At 43.3% G+C, this 18097-nt stretch overlaps 1 protein-coding gene across 6 annotated transcripts; it reads left to right on the top strand.

Annotated features, from left to right (window-relative positions):
- Window positions 1–4562: 4562 nt before the first annotated feature.
- Window positions 4563–18059, top strand: samsn1b (SAM domain, SH3 domain and nuclear localisation signals 1b). 6 transcript variants are annotated; one of them, XM_053848088.1, is made up of 14 exons: window positions 4563–4822; window positions 7568–7699; window positions 7771–7814; window positions 7900–7940; window positions 8058–8122; window positions 10766–10880; window positions 10960–11339; window positions 13490–13561; window positions 13644–13763; window positions 15458–15572; window positions 15738–15883; window positions 17040–17237; window positions 17288–17438; window positions 17803–18059. In XM_053848088.1, the coding sequence occupies exons 1-14, from the start codon at window positions 4799–4801 to the stop codon at window positions 17940–17942; spliced, it is 1743 nt and encodes a 580-aa protein (XP_053704063.1). In that variant the 5' UTR covers window positions 4563–4798; the 3' UTR covers window positions 17943–18059. The 6 variants fall into 6 exon arrangements, with proteins under 6 accessions (XP_053704063.1, XP_053704062.1, XP_053704068.1 ...); XM_053848087.1 differs by having other exon boundaries at window positions 10957–11339; XM_053848093.1 differs by having other exon boundaries at window positions 10957–11339; window positions 17288–17463; window positions 17803–17993.
- Window positions 18060–18097: the final 38 nt, after the last annotated feature.

Genomic DNA, 18097 nt, shown 5'->3' with positions numbered 1-18097 from the left:
CAGCCTGTGAGCTTAATGCCCCAGAAACTAGATCACTAACAAAAGCATGGTGACATCATGAAATGTTATCCCCTTGCATGGTTGAGTTTAACACACCTGACCTATGACCCCAAAACAAGCCAACAAAACATTTTATTGAATTAGTTTTCATGAGAATACAAACAGGAAAGCCTTATAATCAGGTTAAAATGGCAAGAAAATGCAATGAACTTGTAAATATGTCTGAAGTATTTGATCAGATTCCCTTCTTGTCTTCAGCATCACGTATGATCTGAAAACCCGCCGTGTGCACGCGCGTCACCAGGTAAGCTCTCAGTACCCACAAGCCGCAAAATTCAATTACCTTATCCGTACATGGCTGGGCGACCTTTGACTTCCCATTCAAATGGTGCGTTTGAGCCCACGGAGCCACAGGAGAGGTGAGGAAATCTTGTTTGTCCTCTGGCTGGGAGCTTATCTCAATCTGTAGCTATATTTTAAGAAGCGATTTCTCCTGCGCCCACCATAAGTCATCAGAAGTACAACTCCCAAGGAGAGTGTTGATCAGATATGGAGGTCCAGCATCAAGGACAGGGAAGCCATGTAAAGGTGGCGTTTCAGTCAACGCAGCAGATGCCGCCAATCTCTCTCTCCCCTCTGCCGCTCCTGTAGTTTTACATCCACATCTCTTCTCTTCCTCTTTTCTTCCTCTTCCCTCCTTTTTCTCATTTTACCTCCGACCCCCATCCCCCGCTCGTGCTGACAAGGCAGCAGAGAGGAAGCGCTGCAATAAAAGGAAGCACTAATGAAAGGTCAGGCGGGGTCAACGCTCTCACATACCTTTGCCGGACAGGAGGACGAGAGGTCATTTATTCCAAGGGGAAAGAAGTGTTTCACTTTTTGACTGGGGGGTGTCGAAAGTTCAGGAGGTCGCCGTAGAGGTCAGCAGGTCGCGGCCTATGGGCCACGTTCTGTATGTCCTGGGGTCGAAGGTCAGTGGAGGAATGTCAGGGTTTGGGGAGGTGGGGAGCTGTGTCAAAGGTGTGGTCTCCGTCCTGCTTCTACATGAGGCGTTCAGAGCGACTCAGAGAGAGTCACCTGACATCATAATTAAAACGGTGATTGACAGGTGTGGGTGCCCAATTAATTACAGTCTTTTATGCTGTTTTAATTGCTTTGGAAACCACGTTCTGCTCAGCCCTCTGAGAAAACCGCGCAGACTTCCACTGAAGTGCCAGGTTGAGGTGAGTTCAGGGCCACTGCGAGGAGCCGGAAGAGAAGATGTGACACTGCCATCTACAGGAGGGGAGCGGAACAGCAGGAGGCACCGACCTGGTCCAAGGTCCGCGGCGTTCACAAGCCAATGGGAAAAGAAAACCCATTTTAAGGTCTCATTTTTAGCGATCCAATGAGTAGATGAAATAAAAATCATTTTTAATGCTGTTTAGGTGAAAAATGATATCACATGATGGGAAGAATATAGCGAGAGATGAGAGCAGGGTTAGGACTAAGATACTGTGCGACACTCACTGCACAATGTGACATAAGTTGGGAGCAGACTGTTTGTTAACTAGACCATACATTCACCAGCAGGATTAAGTCTCATCTCAGTTGTGATGCCGAACCTCTGTTTGCCAGATGTTCCACACTCGAGGTCAGAGGTCACTGACAGCAGCTAACATCACTTGCACACAGTGTTGGCGATGATGGAACTCTACATTGGGTCAGTAATTCTCTGTTTCAGTGCCTTGGAGCAAGGCAGCTCTGCCCTCTCTCCATGTCAGATAAGAATGTGTGACCATGAAATTATCCCCTCTTTCAACTCACTCCGGAGTTGGATACAATGAGAGAGAGAGAGAGGAGACGTGGAAACAGATTCTGCCCTCTACTGGATTGGTTAAAGCATCAAGTTAGTCGGCCTCAGAGGAGACCACGTGGTTTTTCTTCTTTGCAAGGTAGAACCAGAAAAGGTACAGGTAATGCAGCTACTTTTTGTTTTCCATTTGCATGGCCTTTGAATATAGCATTGTAAAGTATAATTTTTTTAATATCAGAATTTAAAATTGAAATGTAAATTTAATTTGTAATTGTAAATTTAATATTGTTTGTAATATTGTCAATTTTAAATTCATTCTTTTTTCCTTTGTTCTAAAGTTCATTTTTAAACAGTTTTTATTTACTTATTTATTTATTTATTTTAATTGTATATATTATATTATATTTGTTGGAATGTTTTAAAGAATCAATTTTATAAAATAATTTCATATCTAGTGTATTGTAAAATTAAATATAGTATAGATCGTATAGATTTATTTGATTTGATTTTTGGTCAGCAAAAATAAAATAAAAAATTTCCCCCATTGCAACAGCTTTGATATTAATATCTAAGATCAGTAAACAAGCCCCCATCTCCACAGTCTAATAGATCTCCAGCAGCTATATACGCCTCACAGAAGTCTGCTAAATAGTTAGCATCATTTATTAGCCTCCTCGACAGCCAACACACAGTGAGATGAAAGGGTTTAAAAGATGCATTTGCGCTGTTAGCTTTTCGAGTTGCTGATACAAATGTAGGTCTTTACACGTATTTATAGCAAAATCCGCCCCTGCTGAATCGAGCTCCGGCATGAAAGTGCGAGAGCCAGGGATATGTAACACTAAGAAACTTTTGTGTCTCGTGAACTGGGAAATTTTGTCCTAATTCTCTGACCTAATTCTACAGCGCGGCTCTGATCACAACAACATGAAAGGTCTTCTTTATCTCCGGATGAGAGCGGCGAAGACAGCAGGGCAGAAGAAGGTGTCGACAACTGAGCCGTGGAGAGGAGATTAACATTCAGCCTGACATCAGTAATATTTATAATAATGTTATTTTCAGACACCGCCGGGGAAGAGAGTAGCAGCGTGGAGCTGCAGACTTAAGAACCGATTCTTATCCTGAGAGGAGATGAGTGTAATAAAAGGAGTGGCGGTAGAGATTTACGGATTTGCCAGAGTGATGTTTCATCAACTCTGTGATCTTTGACACATCTCTCACGCTCAGGTTTGTAAATCCACCACCCAGGTGTTTTGAAACACAACTGAGCTACCGACAATTAAAGCAACTCTTTCCTAGTTTGGATCCCTAATAAAACTTATAACATCACTCAAATTTTCCTTTTTTAGATTGTTAAATTTCGTATAAAACTTCAAAATCTAGTTTCCTAGTCCTCGCTTCATGATTGGTTTTGCTCACCTTCAATGTGATTGGCTCAGAAAACCGAATTATTGTGTTAGTACGGCAAAATTCTGACTAACAAAAAGCATGTAAACAGCTGACCACTTGAGAGAAATTCATATTTCTCTTAGTCTTATCGCACAACCAGGATAACACGGTTAATAGCTTGACTACGATAGCATGTAGCTAGCTGTTAAGCTAGCCTGAACATTCAGGATGACATGCGACTGCGCGAGCATCAGCTATGTAGCGGAAGTAAACAAACTACTACACTAATCCAATGTCTACTTACCTTATGTACAATCCAGAAGTCGTGTGTGTAACCAGATGTGCAATATGTGTGTTCCTCAGTCATGGCTCATGGTTCGGAAAAGAAAATTGAATCAAACTTCCTTTGTGTATATGACTTGTGCAATGTCGAGACATGACAATTCACGAAAAAATAAGTACAGTGGTACCTCGGTTTTCGAACGTCCCGGAATTCGAACAAATCGGAGTTCGAACAAAAATTTCGAGATTTTTTTGCTTCCGATTTCAAACAAAAATCCAGAACTCGAACATAAGGTGCGCGGATCGACTGTTTTTTTCCTTCAAGGTGTAAAACCTTTCCTGTCTCCACACTGGACCGTGGTAGAGTGTCACAGGGGAGGTGCTCGCTCTCCACACCTCCGAGGCTGGAGCGCTCACTCCAGGGTTTGATGTCCTGTTGTGGGCTGGAGCTGGGACAGGGATGAGGCGAGTCTGGGACAGAGCTAAGTGACTTGGTTTATGACTTTGTCACAGCCAAACTGCACAGAAGCGCACATTCAGAGCTGGACACGCACCGGGCACCTCTTCACTTCTGGAGAGACGTCACTCACTCGGCAACCCCTCCCACATGCAGCGGCCACACACATAGAGGAACAGCGCACCTGCAGCAGACACTCTACATTCACTCCTACAAAAGCCTGTTTTAAGGCTTGGAACGCATTATTTCTTTTTCCATTCATTGTAGTGGGAAAAATCGATTCAGACTTCAAACAATTCGCTTCTCGAACGCCCGTCTGGAACGGATTGTGGTCGAGAGGTACCACTGTAAGTACAGCCACATAGGAAATAGATAGGAAACAGAGACGACCTCAGATATAACAATAAAAACATGGAGGGGAAACCTGGTCATGAATATAAAGATACTTTGTTTCAAGTCAACGCAAAGCTAAAGTATCAGATCCAAAATGTGCTTCTGGATCTGTGGTCTCCCTGAAAACTTTCCGTGGTCACTCTCACAGCACCGTCCTGCCGCACACACTCCGACACGCAGCAAACAAAGGCCATCTGTGAGTTGTTTATTGTCCTGTTGCTGCGGGTGGCCTTGCCCACTCTGAGCCCTGTGCTGGACAGTGACGGCTCACTGCATCTATTGGATTATAGAAGGGATTTTCTGCCAGGATTAGGCCACGGGGCTGGAGGCAGCATGGGGGCTGCGTGAGCCTTTACATCACAGGGGTTGTACTGTATGTGTGTGTGTGAGGATGTGAGAGTGTGTGAGATCCCAACGTGTTTCTGGATGTGCACGAGGACCAATATCTCATCTCAGCTTGGCAGTGAAACGGACCTTCAAACATGAACCTGTTCTGCTTCACTCTGGTAAGCCTTGTTATTGTGAGGTATTGGGAGATTTACGTTCGTATCAGGTGATCTTCGGCGACTCCTGGTGGAAGGGACAGCGGTGTCGCCCTGAGCTGGTGTCTGCTCGGCTACATGGCTGGCTCTCTGTTCCGTAACACCGTGGGGATCATTTCCTTGCTTTTAACAGGCACCGAATTGGTAACTGAAACGCAGTGTAAACACAAAATCCAGTTTAATTTAGATATATCTGGAGTGAGTAACCCCTGCACTTGCCTTAACTTCTGATAATGAAATTATTTACCCACATCAAAGACCATTAATAGAAACCTATTTTTTACATAATAATAATGCACTGATCACATTTACAAAACAGGATGTCATGCTAGCTTTTTTCGCCGGTGAGCATTTGTAGTCCAACTTGAAAACTTAATTTAAAAAAATGCTCAAGTTTTATTTAATTAAAAAACACCAGTTATTCCTTTAACTTGTGATGCGTTTTATTAAGTTATGTTGTGATGCAGCAATTTAAAAGCTATTACGAGAAGCTCAAAACATTAGCATGGTGTATGTAGCATTCTCGCTGCTAACCAATACTTCGGCTTGTGAAGTCATTCTTTTACTGTCTATGGTGCAGATGATACCCTCATTTGGAACAAATGTATCTAAATTTAATGTTTAATAAACTGCAAATACATATTCAGTCAGCATTCAAGTGAAAAGGAATATGTTAGCTCAGAAAGGACATAGCAGCTGGCTAAACATTTTGGTTTGTTTTTGGTTTGAATTGATATGGAGAACATTTCACATTGTGCAAATTGTTGTTTTCTCTGAATGCAGGCTCAATAAATGAACTAGAGAGACGGAAACAGAAATCTCAGCTGTACATACTAGAAATATAAGGTATTTCCTTCAGTAGGACTAAGGACTATCAGTCATGTGAAACCTCAAGATGCATATTAACTGTAGAGAACAGTATGATTCAATTTGTAGATGAGTGTAGCACAGACAGCAAAACAGTTTCAATTCATGTGACCCAAATTTTTCCTTTTTTTTTTTTTTGGACTGAAGGTATGAGTTGGCTCTAAATTAAATTAAATTAAATTGCATTTTTATATGTAAATATAAATAAATAATATATAAATATGTAAAAATAAATAAATAAATTGGTGGGGTGAAAGAAGGGACAATACCTCAAAGAAACCAGTTGTATTAAAATGTAAAAAAAAGACAGGCAAGATTAGGTCATAATATATGATAATTATACAAGAAAACGCAAAACAAAATGAAGTCAAATCAAAGAGTTGTATTTTCACTTGGAAGATAAATAGATAACTTTAAGTCAATTCTTCTGCATCCTTGGTAACATCAGCAAGGAAAATGATAATAGTGATTTTTTTTTTTTTTAAATAGCACCACATTTCCATCTCTTTTTCTTTGTTTAATTTTTTTTTAAACCAAAGAAACCTTGAACCACACAACCCCAAGTTTTAAGCTGGGTTTTTATCGGCTTTGGTATCTGTGTCACTTTTCTCAAGAGCCTAAAGTGGCTGATCCTGAGTAACTTAACCTGACGGACACACAGTTGGATGATATGTAGCGGAGCTTGTCTGGTGTTTAAGAACCACCCAAGTTAGAACTCAAGTAAAATACGCAGCCCTTGATAAAGGCCAAGCCTTGCGTGAGACTATAAATGGAGACCAAATCTATAGTTGGGCATCTGATATGAGTACAGCTAAAGACTTGTGACTCGGGTTCCCTGAGGTAAGTCGGCCTCCGCAGCAGGAGCTGTCTTGCCGGGGGTTGTGTCGTGTCACCAATCCTTTTTGTGACCTTTAAAACAGGATTTCGTGGCACGGTTTGGTCAGGGAGTTTGTGACTAGATGGCTTGAGCAGGGCATCGTAGTGGAGCTGGTTATCAATCACAGCCACGCTGCCAGGGCAACTGGAAATCACGATGTTTGGGGAAACAATAGGATTTTGTGAACGGTTCGGTTTGTGTGTACTACATTACTTTTGCATGTGCAATCTAAACACTGATTTACTAAGTTTATGACAATATATTACACTTCGATTCAAGCAGGCGGCAAGTTGGAGAGAAAAAAAATCTCTTCATCCCAACAGAAAAAGTAGCAGTAAATGTAAAAAACAGCAAATTGTTGCAGGAAACTACTGACTCCTACTGGGACATGGAAAGACTCTCTCGCCCAGTTTTTGCCTGATGATTCAGTGTTTCATGTGTTGTAGTCCACTCACCCTTTAATAATAAATCAGTTCCAAAGCACTCTACTGGAGTAAAACTGTAATATCAATCGTAAACTATGGTAATATGTTGAAGATATTTAAGAATTTTGTGCGTCATCCCATTTGCTATTATCCCAAGCGCGAGTGTTTCAACAGCGATTCTTGGAATTAGCATTAGCTTACAGAAGGTGATCACCTTGTACCATGACAAGAAACTAAGACTTCAGACTCCAGATTGTATATTTTCGAGAAAAAATAAGAAAAATACATGTTTGTCATTTTTAGTAACAGTTTACAATATGGCCGCCTTGCTGGAAACGCTCTGCACCATGTCACAACTCGGTTTCAAATCTGACTCACGTCATCTCTCAGTGTTTGTTCTAAAATTTCGACTCGCAAACTCAAACCACAAGGTCGCACTAACTCCCCAAGTGAGACGTAGTTGAGGAGCACCATGTGCGTGGGAGAGCATCATATTCACCGGAGTAATAGGAGCATTTCCTTGCTGGTGTCTTCTTCCAGGACGGCTCCACCGAGAGTGTCTACGAACCAGCGTACAGCCAAACTCTGAAAGAGGTCCACTCCAAGTACCAGTGCAGTCCTCGGCTGAGACGGAAACCAGAGTGGGCCAGCTCAGATCCCGCCATTAACTGCGTAAGCTGCGGGCATTTCTCGTTCATCAACAACTTTTCATGTTATGGTAAATCTGTGTTTCTTTCTCGCAGAACCAACTCCAGAGTCCGATCAGACTTAGAGAGATCAACAGAAGGTACATTACACTTTCACTATTTCTTTACTTCAGATGAGTGGACAAAAGTATTCTAATGGCATTTTTTATTTTTGGACTATTTTAGATCATGTGCACCATCAACATTGCTGGACGTGGAGACACTAGGTCAGTTGAACCAGTCTCATCCACAGAAAATCCAGAACCGAGCTCCTTATAGCAGTGTTTAAGTGACTCTAATGTGTATTACAGTATATTGTGTTGCATGTGTGCTTGATCCTGCAGAAACACGTGAGGCTCCATGTCCAAGCAGGATCCACGAGAGGACACAAACAGATCAACACTGCAGGGTAAAGCTCATCACTGATCCCAACAGTGGTCATCGATACACCTCTGTGTAGTGATTCTGTTGTTTCACTTGTATCCACTGTGAAAAGTGCCCACAATCGCGATTTCTGTCTCAGCATCATTCCGAATCACTTAATATTATACCAGTGTAATTACAATTTGTTACTTGCCTCTGGCACTGGTTGCTCACACTTTAGTCATAGTTGATGTCACGAGAACACAAACTCAAAAAGTGATAAAAACATGGACTGAAACTGAACAACGGACTGAACCACTTAGGAAGGTTGAATAAAATGTAGCAACACAGTATTGTATTGTTTACATTACGCCATTGAACAATAGAGGATAAATCTCTTTCCATTTATCATATTTCGGTTTATACTTCATTTATTATACTTATATTATATATATACTTTATACTTCATTTTTCCACTTTTTTTATCCATTTAAATGTCTCTGTTATTTTCCATATTTATTTCCGAGCTACCTCACACCTGATATTACAAATACAGTCGTAACTCGGTTCTTGACCACAATCCGTTCCAGACGGCCGTTCGAGAAGCAATTTGTTTGAAATCTGAATTGATTTTTCCCATTACAATGAATGGAAAAAGAAATAATGCGTTCCAAGCCTTAAAATAGTCTTTTGTAGGAGTGAATGTAGAGTGTCTGCTGCAGGTGCGCTGTTCCTCTATGTGTGTGGCCGCTGCATGTGGGAGGGGTTGCCGAGTGAGTGACGTCTCTCCAGAAGTGAAGAGGTGCCCGGTGCGTGTCCAGCTCTGAATGTGCGCTTCTGTGCAGTTTGGCTGTGACAAAGTCATAAACCAAGTCACTTAGCTCTGTCCCCGACTCGCCTCATCCCTGTCCCAGCTCCAGCCCACAACAGGACATCAAACCCTGGAGTGAGCGCTCCAGCCTCGGAGGTGTGGAGAGCGAGCACCTCCCCTGTGACACTCTACCACGGTCCAGTGTGGAGACAGGAAAGGTTTGACACCTCAATACGAAGAAAAAATAGTCAGTAAATGTAGCTAACGGGACACGTCTGCATACAGAGGCTGTGTTATACACAATAACAAAGCGCGTCGTGGGTCAGCTGATCGGTCCGTGCACATTATGTTTTTTCCAGCTTTTTTCGGGGGCGTCCGAGTTCTGGATTTTCGTTCGAAATCCGAAGCAAAAAAATCTCAAAATTTTTGTTCAAACTCCAATTTGTTCAAAGTCCGGGACGTTCGGAAACCGAGGTACCACTGTACGTTTGTCTGCTAGGCATCGGAGGAATCGCCATTCACTTGTAAAGCTTCTAACTGCAGTAGCTCTAGAGCCTAATACTTCACTCATGGAAGTTGTTATACTGATTTGATGGGGTGTCCTGTGACATGAGCTCTTCAGCGGAGGTTCTCTCAGTGTTTAAAGCTACTCAATTGGGAACTAAACTTCCAGGAAAAAAAAAAAAAGTCCAGTGAAAACGCTCAGGTTTCATGTGTAAAACCAATCGCGTGCGTTCACGCTGACAAGTGGCGATTGTTTGCTACGCTAAGCAGTGTAATCCCCGGTGGCCCTGCGTGAGTCCCACTCATCGTACCTGGCACGCACCTTGGTGACTGTACTGTACACGTGATGCTACAGTTCACAGATGTATTGCTCTGCTCAAACTTATTTGGAAAACAGAAATATGCGAGAGGAGAAGCACGGATTGGAGCTTGGAGAGCTAACGTGGCAGGTCGTTGAGTGTCAGCCAAATCAGATCCACCGCCTACTTTAATCTGCTTCATAATCTTTAATCTCTGTCATAAAGCCCCTTTATACCTGCACCGATCTTTTCAGGACAACCGGATTTACTGTTTGCCAACAAGAGTTAAACATTACAACACTGGTTATCTGCCTGTCTTCCCCTCGAGCGGCCCCCAAACACATGAAGGGGTCCAAGTGGGGCCACATGAGCCACTGAAATAGAAGCGCCGACTCTTATGTAGCATGTTCTGGAACCAGTAACATGATTAACGGATTAGTTAAACGTCCTCCCATGGAGGTTTTGGCAGCATGATTTAGTTGATTAGGAGTTTAGGTTAAAGATTATTGGGAGGCAACTTTCCAACACAGGGCCAAGAACAAGAGAAGTGCGGTGCTGGTGCACGTTTTTAGTTTGGCACTTCATTGAAAAGAGCTTCAGTGCAGCATCTGGTGGGAGAGGAGTTGAGTCAAAAAATGTTGTCTCCTCATAGTGTTGGCTCTCTCCTCTCACCTTTTTCAAGAATCCTAAAGTACTTTACGGAACCCATAATCCATCCATGCCTCAGTGAGAACAGTGGTGGGAGGTCAGTAGCCAGAGATGCCCTGGAACAGACTGACTAAGACATGGACTCCAACCAGGGTTGGAGGTGGAGGGAGGCCTTAGACAAACTGGAGAGAATAGAATACGTGATTTATTTATAGGAATAGGAAGAGGAGCCTTGTGAAGGGGAAGTCTGAGTCTTTTTGCAAGGGCTGTGGACCCCACGATCCACAAAAACAAATGGGTGCCTGACTGGGGGACTTGGAACCAAGCAGATCCTCTCAGTAGAACTGTTCTTCATGTAGAAAATCACAATCTGAGTCCAAGATGCTTCTTGTTGGTGGATCATGAAAGTGTTGGCTCTTGATGACAGGGGTCAGCTGGCGCTTCAGAGTCGCCACAGTCAACCACAAGACTAAAGAAATTTGTGCAGTCGAGGAAGGCCCGACAACGCGGCGCAGCAAAAGTAGTAAAACGAAAGACTCATGGTAAGACAGTAACAAGGCAACGTTTGTATGACGTTAACCTTTTTGGAATGATGATCGGAGTCATGTTCTCTGACAGAAGTGAGCGACACCAATCCGGTACTGACCTGCATTGGTTTGGGAAGGAACTCGGAGATCGAGTCGTCGTCATCCGACCTGGAAGAGAAGCATCAGCTCCCGGAGAATCCATGCAGCTCTCTGGACGGAGCAGGATGGAGCCCACAGCTGAGTGACCGCCTGTGGAGCCCGTTCGACCGCACACGGGCCCAGACACCTCTCTCACACACGTGCCACCTGCCTGCTCATGAGCTGCGTGTTCTCAGCGGAGACCTGACGCTGCCCCGGGCCACAGAATGGGAGCGATTTCAGCGTATGATCACGGAATTGGACAGAAATCAGTCGGATCATCCTGCGCCACAAATGATCCGCTCCATTACTGACCTGCACTGCTTCCAAAATACAGTAAGAGACTTTGAAATGTGTTTTCTCCCTCATTCCCTTCCTTATTAATACATGGAGGTATTAGCAATAGAACATGGCATATGAAGTTCCTTTCTGAAACTATATGACTATTTTTAAATATTTTTAATTATTGACTGGCACCTAATATATGAATTCTTATTTTTATTTTTAAACTTATTCCCTTTGTACAATAGGATTCTTATAGAAATATATGCATTTTATTTGTGAAATATTTTTAAATCCAGATTCCTACCCATCACATACCACCCTGTAATGCTCACATGTTCTAGTTATTACAAAGATTTTTTCTGTAATATATATTATTCTAATATCAAATGGAACGCACCTTGTCTGTTACAGGTGGGAAAAAAACACATTCATGCAGGTCACATGTCTTACAAAATGTGGATATGTTTAAAAATGGTTTGTCAGCGATGATTTTTCTTTTATGCAAAGTTGAAATGGCACACAGGATGACTCATATATCACTGATCTATTGCACCTCAATGTGTTTTCCTCCTCAGAATGAGAAAATAGTTTCGACATATTCACTTCATTTCTCTCCATAAATGAATTCCACACTTGCAGTGCATCAATTCATAGCTTCACAGTTTGACTGTAACACCACTAGCGAACTTCATCACTCAACCTGGAGGTGTCAGACCTAATCACAGTGAGGGACGCAAAAAATACAGCCAAGTTACAGGCCAATCTGGGGTAGGTGTTGTTTAACTTCCTGAATCTGACTACGAACTGTTATTAATACGGAAACCTTTATTGAAGCAGCCGGCTCATAAGTGCCTAACTGTGGCAGTGAATTGTGGGAACTGTGTCATGAGTGGTGGCCGTGTTTTCTACCAGTTGACTGATTATTATAAACATGACAAAATTCAGTCATATTTAATATAAAATGAATGTATTTATTTAGAACTGATCCCTTAGTGCAGTACTCTCTCATGGTAATGAGATAATGGCTCCAATGCTAGTGAGTTTGTTTTTGCATGAGTAAACATTTCCAAGTTCAAGAAGTGATAGGTTTGTTAGAAGACTGAATATTTCGATTAATATTTCAGTATAGGTTGGAGGTGGGTCAGTTTCACTAAAAAGTGTTTAGACTTTGGTGGTGTTTCGTGGTGTATATCTGGATTTATGACACATTTGGTGCCTCCTATGTGTGTAATAGGAGCTATAGCCACCTGCTAGCCAACTGAGATCCTTCCGTTTTAAACAAAAATAATGTGATAAAATCCATAACAGTAAGTTAGGGCAATGATGTTTGGTAAAAGGAAACAATGTAGCTCTTTCTAGTTAAACATACCATGGATAAAAGTAGGTAGCCAGCTAGAGATGAGACAGTGGGTCCAACTGCTGGATTGTAACGGTCATCACACATCAACTATGTTACAGTAAAGGTCAGTCATTTGAGTGAAATCTGCAAGCTCAGCAACTGATGAAACAGGATTGAGAAAGTACCAATAGAAAGAGAGAGGCACAAGAGAGGCTCAGGAAGGCTGAGGTGTTTGTCTCCATATTTCACCAGCGTCAGTTATGTGCTGCGGTTTACATGATCACCGCTAACAGTCACTGTGGGGATCATTCCAAAAGCCGGTGGAACAGATGTTTCCTTGGCGGCCTGAGAGGCGAGGAACAGAACGTGAAGGCGGGCAAGGAAACACTGCTTCTACTGCAGAGTTGGAGAGAGTATTCACTTTATAGAAAGCCATGACCAGCGAGCATAAATTAAATATTTAACCCACCACATATTTTATAGTTTTCTCTGACCAATTATTATGTATTTTGCATTTAGACAAGTGCTGTAAACAAGTTCAGTTCGAGGGTCAGGGTTCAAATATCAGATACTGATGGGAAAGCAACAAAACAGAAATGTTGCTGAGACCACACAGATGCTTCATACTAAGGAGAGTGCTCTTTAAATAAAGATATTTGGGCTGTTTGAAAACACAGCCCCTTGTGTGTTGGAGTCATGTGTAGCTGCCTCTTATTGCTCTTCTAGGCTTTGACCTAATTTAGCAACATTATCATCCTCAATAAACGGCATGTGCTCGCGTTGTGAGGTCACACACAGTGGGCACATTATTACCATCTGTCACCAGACAACGCACATGTTAATCTCTCTTCAACCCAAACAGTTGACGCGATTTGGCAGATTTGAAGCCTCCAGACAGCACTCATCCACGACGCCACCAGATCATGGCGGATCGGTAAGTCACCTCAATCTGGCATCCATCGAGGAATAGATTTCCAAGTGGCATTAGCGCTTCTAACGGCGTTTCTCTTTGCTAGTTGAAGCGGAACGTCGCAGCATCCGCGCAGAGGCTGAAGAGCAGCGAGATGGAGGAATCATCAGCAACTGAGAGGAGGCCCGTGGAGGCCACTCCGGAGAAACCGCTGACTGCCGTCACAGTATGTCACCCACGCTACAAAGCTTATGTGAACGCAAACCACTTTAAATCTTCCAGCTCTGCAGACGCAGCTGTCAGCCCCGCACCTGTTCTGTCATACCTGCTCCATTGATCAAGCAGGATGTCTTTGACAGACATCGGTGAAATGAGCGCAGGCGCGGGAGCCACCCTCAGCCACAGGCAGGCAACAGGACCGTTCTCCTCACAAACAAGCTAGCTATTGAGAAGAGAAGAGGTCCCTATATGATAGCAAACTCAGGGCGGGTGTCTGATGGACTTCTGTCAAGAATCACACACATGAAATTGATCCTTCATGGTTGCAGCCGAATACCACATGGTGATAGATGAGGACACAGAGTACAGCAACACACACTTATATCAGTTGACAGCTAAAATGCCTTGGTTGGATGAGCATCTACTGCAACTTTTCACGAGTAAAGATGGCACCCACTTTATCATGAAGCTGCTCTGGATTCCGAGTAGATGGTGCTTCAAGTCTACCGTCATGTCATTTCTCTTAGGAGTCAATGGTTCTTCTGCAGTGTTGGGAATGTTACTTCTCCACCACAGATCGAAGAACACCTGCTCAAAAAATGTCGCTTGTAACATCTTCCGCTAAGTTTCTCAACATGAGCAATGTACTCTGAATACTTCGGATTACTGAATATACTGTCGGGATTTTTACGACTAGCCGTTGAGCCCAGGTCACCGTGACTAGACAGTATATTTGCTGAAGACGCGCAAAGACTGGAGCATGTTTACGTGAGATTTTACGTTTCCTTCAGCTTAATTCGCCAAGCTGAAAAGTGGAGACCTGTTATGCATAACTATGCCATCAAGTATTCGCTGTTATAGTCCAACTACCTTATCGTAAATTTTAATATTTTTCTTTCACCCTTATTTTCATTCGACAAAAGATCTTTCGCTAAAATCAGATGGCAAAATGTACCTTTCTTTTGGCTTTGCCATGACATGTGTTCTCAGCATGAAACGATCAAGAACAATATTAGCGGTTACTGAGACTCAGAGTCAGTCTCGTTACTGTTAGCTTAGCTAGCAGTATTTGGCGGGTTATTCACTCCTCAAGACTTTCAGTGCCACTTCCTGTGAATAAATACTAAACAGTGAGTACGGGACCCACATACTCATGATATGTGTTGTGAGAGTGTAACGTCGGCACGTGTTCTGTTGACTGGTAGCCTGACTTATCCGTGATAAGCTGTGGAGATGAGGAGAATAGAGCGAGGACACCCTGATGTGGAGCCCACTCTGCTTCCTGTCTGGCGGCTACAGTGTGGATCCCATTATTAAATCAACGTCTTCACACTTCATGGCGCTGAGGGCGGACGGCAGGGGTCATTCAATCCATTCAGAATGCTGTTTCCGCGTTTCAAAAAAGCGCGTTTGAGTAAACACTCCAAGTTTGGAAAGTGCTCCCAGGAAGAGCGGGCAGCTAAAAGCTGAGCGCAGGTAAATGGGGATTACGCTCCTCGTACAACTCTCGGCTATTAAAAGCGCGGCAACACTTGGAGGATTAAAGTGTTTGGCCTCCTGAAGGAGACGTCCCAGCGTAAACTGGGATCCTTCCTCGCGAGGAGAATCAAACGCACTCCTGACTCAGCTCTCGCTGCTGCGAACGATAACACACAACAGCGAAGGACAAGAGAAAGTGCAACTCTGTGTTTTGGGCTGCAGCGTGACGGGGAGAAGAGGGAGGATGAGAGCGGGAGGCCGCTGATGAAGACGCACCAGCTGTCCTGCAAAAGCCTGGAGAGTCTCTACAGCCTCCACAGCGGACAGAGCTCCTCCAGTAAGTCTGTGACCCTGAGCAACACCAGCTATTGAATTATTCATCTGTCAGCTCCTAAAGCGCAGCAAAGTTCGCTCACACCGACGCTCCGGACTGAACCCATGTTCTTCTTATCGATTCTCTTATTGTATTCTAGTAATGAGCTGTTTGTCTGCTGGTTTCCAGGTGGCGTCACCAGCGGCTGCTCCAGTAACAGGGACAGTCTGAGGCTGGAGGAGGAGTCGCTCTACGCCAGACAGATCTGTGGCAGAGCCAGGGTGCACACGGACTTCGTACCCAGTCCGTATGACACCGACTCGCTCAAACTCAGGGTAAACAAAGCTCTCACTTCGAGCTGAAATCCTTTCTTCTTCTTGTGCTTTAAAATGTGGTCAAACTTAAGGAGGCGGTTTCCAGTTGCAATGTGAAAGGGTGACCTGCAAAACAAACTGAGAAAATGCGAAATTTATGAAAAGTGCACAATAGAAAATTAATCCAGTTTGTGCTACAAAAAACAAGGAAACGTCTTCCTCCTTATTTTACATTAAAAACAATATTATTAACATGCATATTACAACCAACCCGATGTTATTTCCCTACATGTTTTATGTATATTATTCACTATCTGTTTAAGCAATAATAATGTCATTGATAGCAATGGGCCCGATGTGACAGCAGGTGGTGCTTGTGCTCCAGAAGTTGGTCGCCAGAGTGGACGTGAAGAAGAAAACAAGCGCAGTCAATTCTTCAAAAATATCATGTCATGGATCCAAAACACAGCCAACATGTCATCAGATGTGCCTATCAATGCAGCCAGTGTTGCTATCCTTCATTTCTTTGCAGTATATTAGTGCAAAGAGCCTTTAAACACCCGGCCATTTTCCCTGCTTGAGAAAAGTGCCCTTCTTGCTGGAGCATTTTTTCTTCTTCCACCACTTCAATTCCTATCATTTTCTGCCTTGAGCACTTGCCTTCCACGCTGTGCATGTGTGAGGTAACATATTAAAATACACGTTTATATCAGCCAACTGATATTGTGGATGACTTCATTCTACCTTTCTAAAATTATCAAATAGCTTCATTGTAGTTCACTATTCACCTCCACCAAAAGTCTCAATGAATTTGTGTTGTGATAGTTTTTCCTCATCAAAATCAAAAGTATGATCACAAATTATACAAAAGCAAAACCAAATTTGCCTTCACAATACTGGAGCATCACTGCATCTGCCTAGTTGGAACATTTTGTTCAGGTGTTGACAACTGCAAGCCAGAAACCCCAAGTAATGCCCTCAGCTGAAGGTGAAATTCTGCTGTAAAAGCAGGTAAACAATGCAGCCTTCATTTGAAAATGGCACTTGAGTAGGAAACTTAAGGTGTGATGCCCTTAAAGAAAGGAACAACCAAACTTGGGACTGCTGACAAAGCCGATTTGTACTTTGTTGACAACAGTAACCAGCATGAGTTCACTGTTAAATGACTTTCCTCCAGGTGGGAGATGTCATTGACATCATCTCTAAGCCTCCCATGGGAATATGGACCGGCGTCCTCAACAACAAAGTCGGAAATTTCAAATTCATCTACGTAGATGTGCTCGCCGAGTCGACTCCGGAGGGCTTTCAAACCTCCCGACTCACTCACAAATGTAAATCCAGTGTCCATGAAGTGCTGAAAAGACTCAGTCTGGAGGTATGTTTTTCAAAGCACACAAGGCTTCAAAAGCAACATCTGATTTTCAGTCGTGCCACCAGGACTATTCCTCGTGTCTCCAGCAGAACGTGGACGACCTGATGAGGCTGAGGGAGCATCACCTGACGGAGCTGGATGTGACTGATCCGGAGCACCGACAACGTCTGCTCGCTGCCGTCCACTCCCTGCAGCAACTCAGCTGTGAGAGACGCACCACACCGCGAAGGTCACCCCGAGACCTCCGTCAAACACATGAGCATGCCAGGGCAAACTGCATGTTGTTGGAAGGATGGACATTCAACAATAATATTAGTTATAAAATAAACTATTTTAACAAAGAAAATTATCAAATTCATGCAACATTTTTGAGACATTGCAGTTGCCTGTAAAGTACCCTGCATTTCTTTCTGGTCATAATGTCAGCCAATAAAAGAGCTACTAAGTACAACAGTGACTCCTGCTGGACGATACGATAACAACAGCCGACAGTTCTACTGGAGTGTTCTGGATAGAAAATAGATAAATACAGCAATTAGAATGTATCTTTTTTTTCTGCTTTTCACAGCGACGTGTCACTCGGAGGATCAGCAGGCGGCCTGTGACGTCAACAGCGGACCGAGAGACTCTGGGTGCCTCATCCCATCAGACAGTGCGGAGGACTCCAAAGTCCAGTCCCAACTCTGTCCCCCTGCTGACACCTCCTGAGATCACCCTCAAGAGGAACACCTGAAACAACTGCTGCTGCATCGCCTCCTGGTGATGAATGTTGAGCGAAACCAACCTTTCATGCTGCTCGTCTACAGACTTTTAATCAAAATTAAAGGTTTCATGAAGACTTTTTGCTTGTGTTTGAATGTTTA

The sequence above is a fragment of the Synchiropus splendidus genome, chromosome 17, assembly GCF_027744825.2.
Source record: "Synchiropus splendidus isolate RoL2022-P1 chromosome 17, RoL_Sspl_1.0, whole genome shotgun sequence".
NCBI lineage: Eukaryota > Metazoa > Chordata > Actinopteri > Syngnathiformes > Callionymidae > Synchiropus > Synchiropus splendidus.
This window is presented reverse-complemented; position numbering and strand designations above follow the sequence as displayed.

Bases quoted from the DNA above. Each gene is read 5' to 3' on its own strand.
- samsn1b (XM_053848087.1), top strand. From the start codon at position 4,799: ATGAACCTGTTCTGCTTCACTCTG. The intron at 8,123-10,765 runs GTAAAGCTCATC...TCTTGATGACAG, and splicing joins AAACAGATCAACACTGCAGG to GGGTCAGCTGGCGCTTCAGA. The intron at 17,439-17,802 runs GTGAGAGACGCA...TGCTTTTCACAG, and splicing joins CTCCCTGCAGCAACTCAGCT to CGACGTGTCACTCGGAGGAT.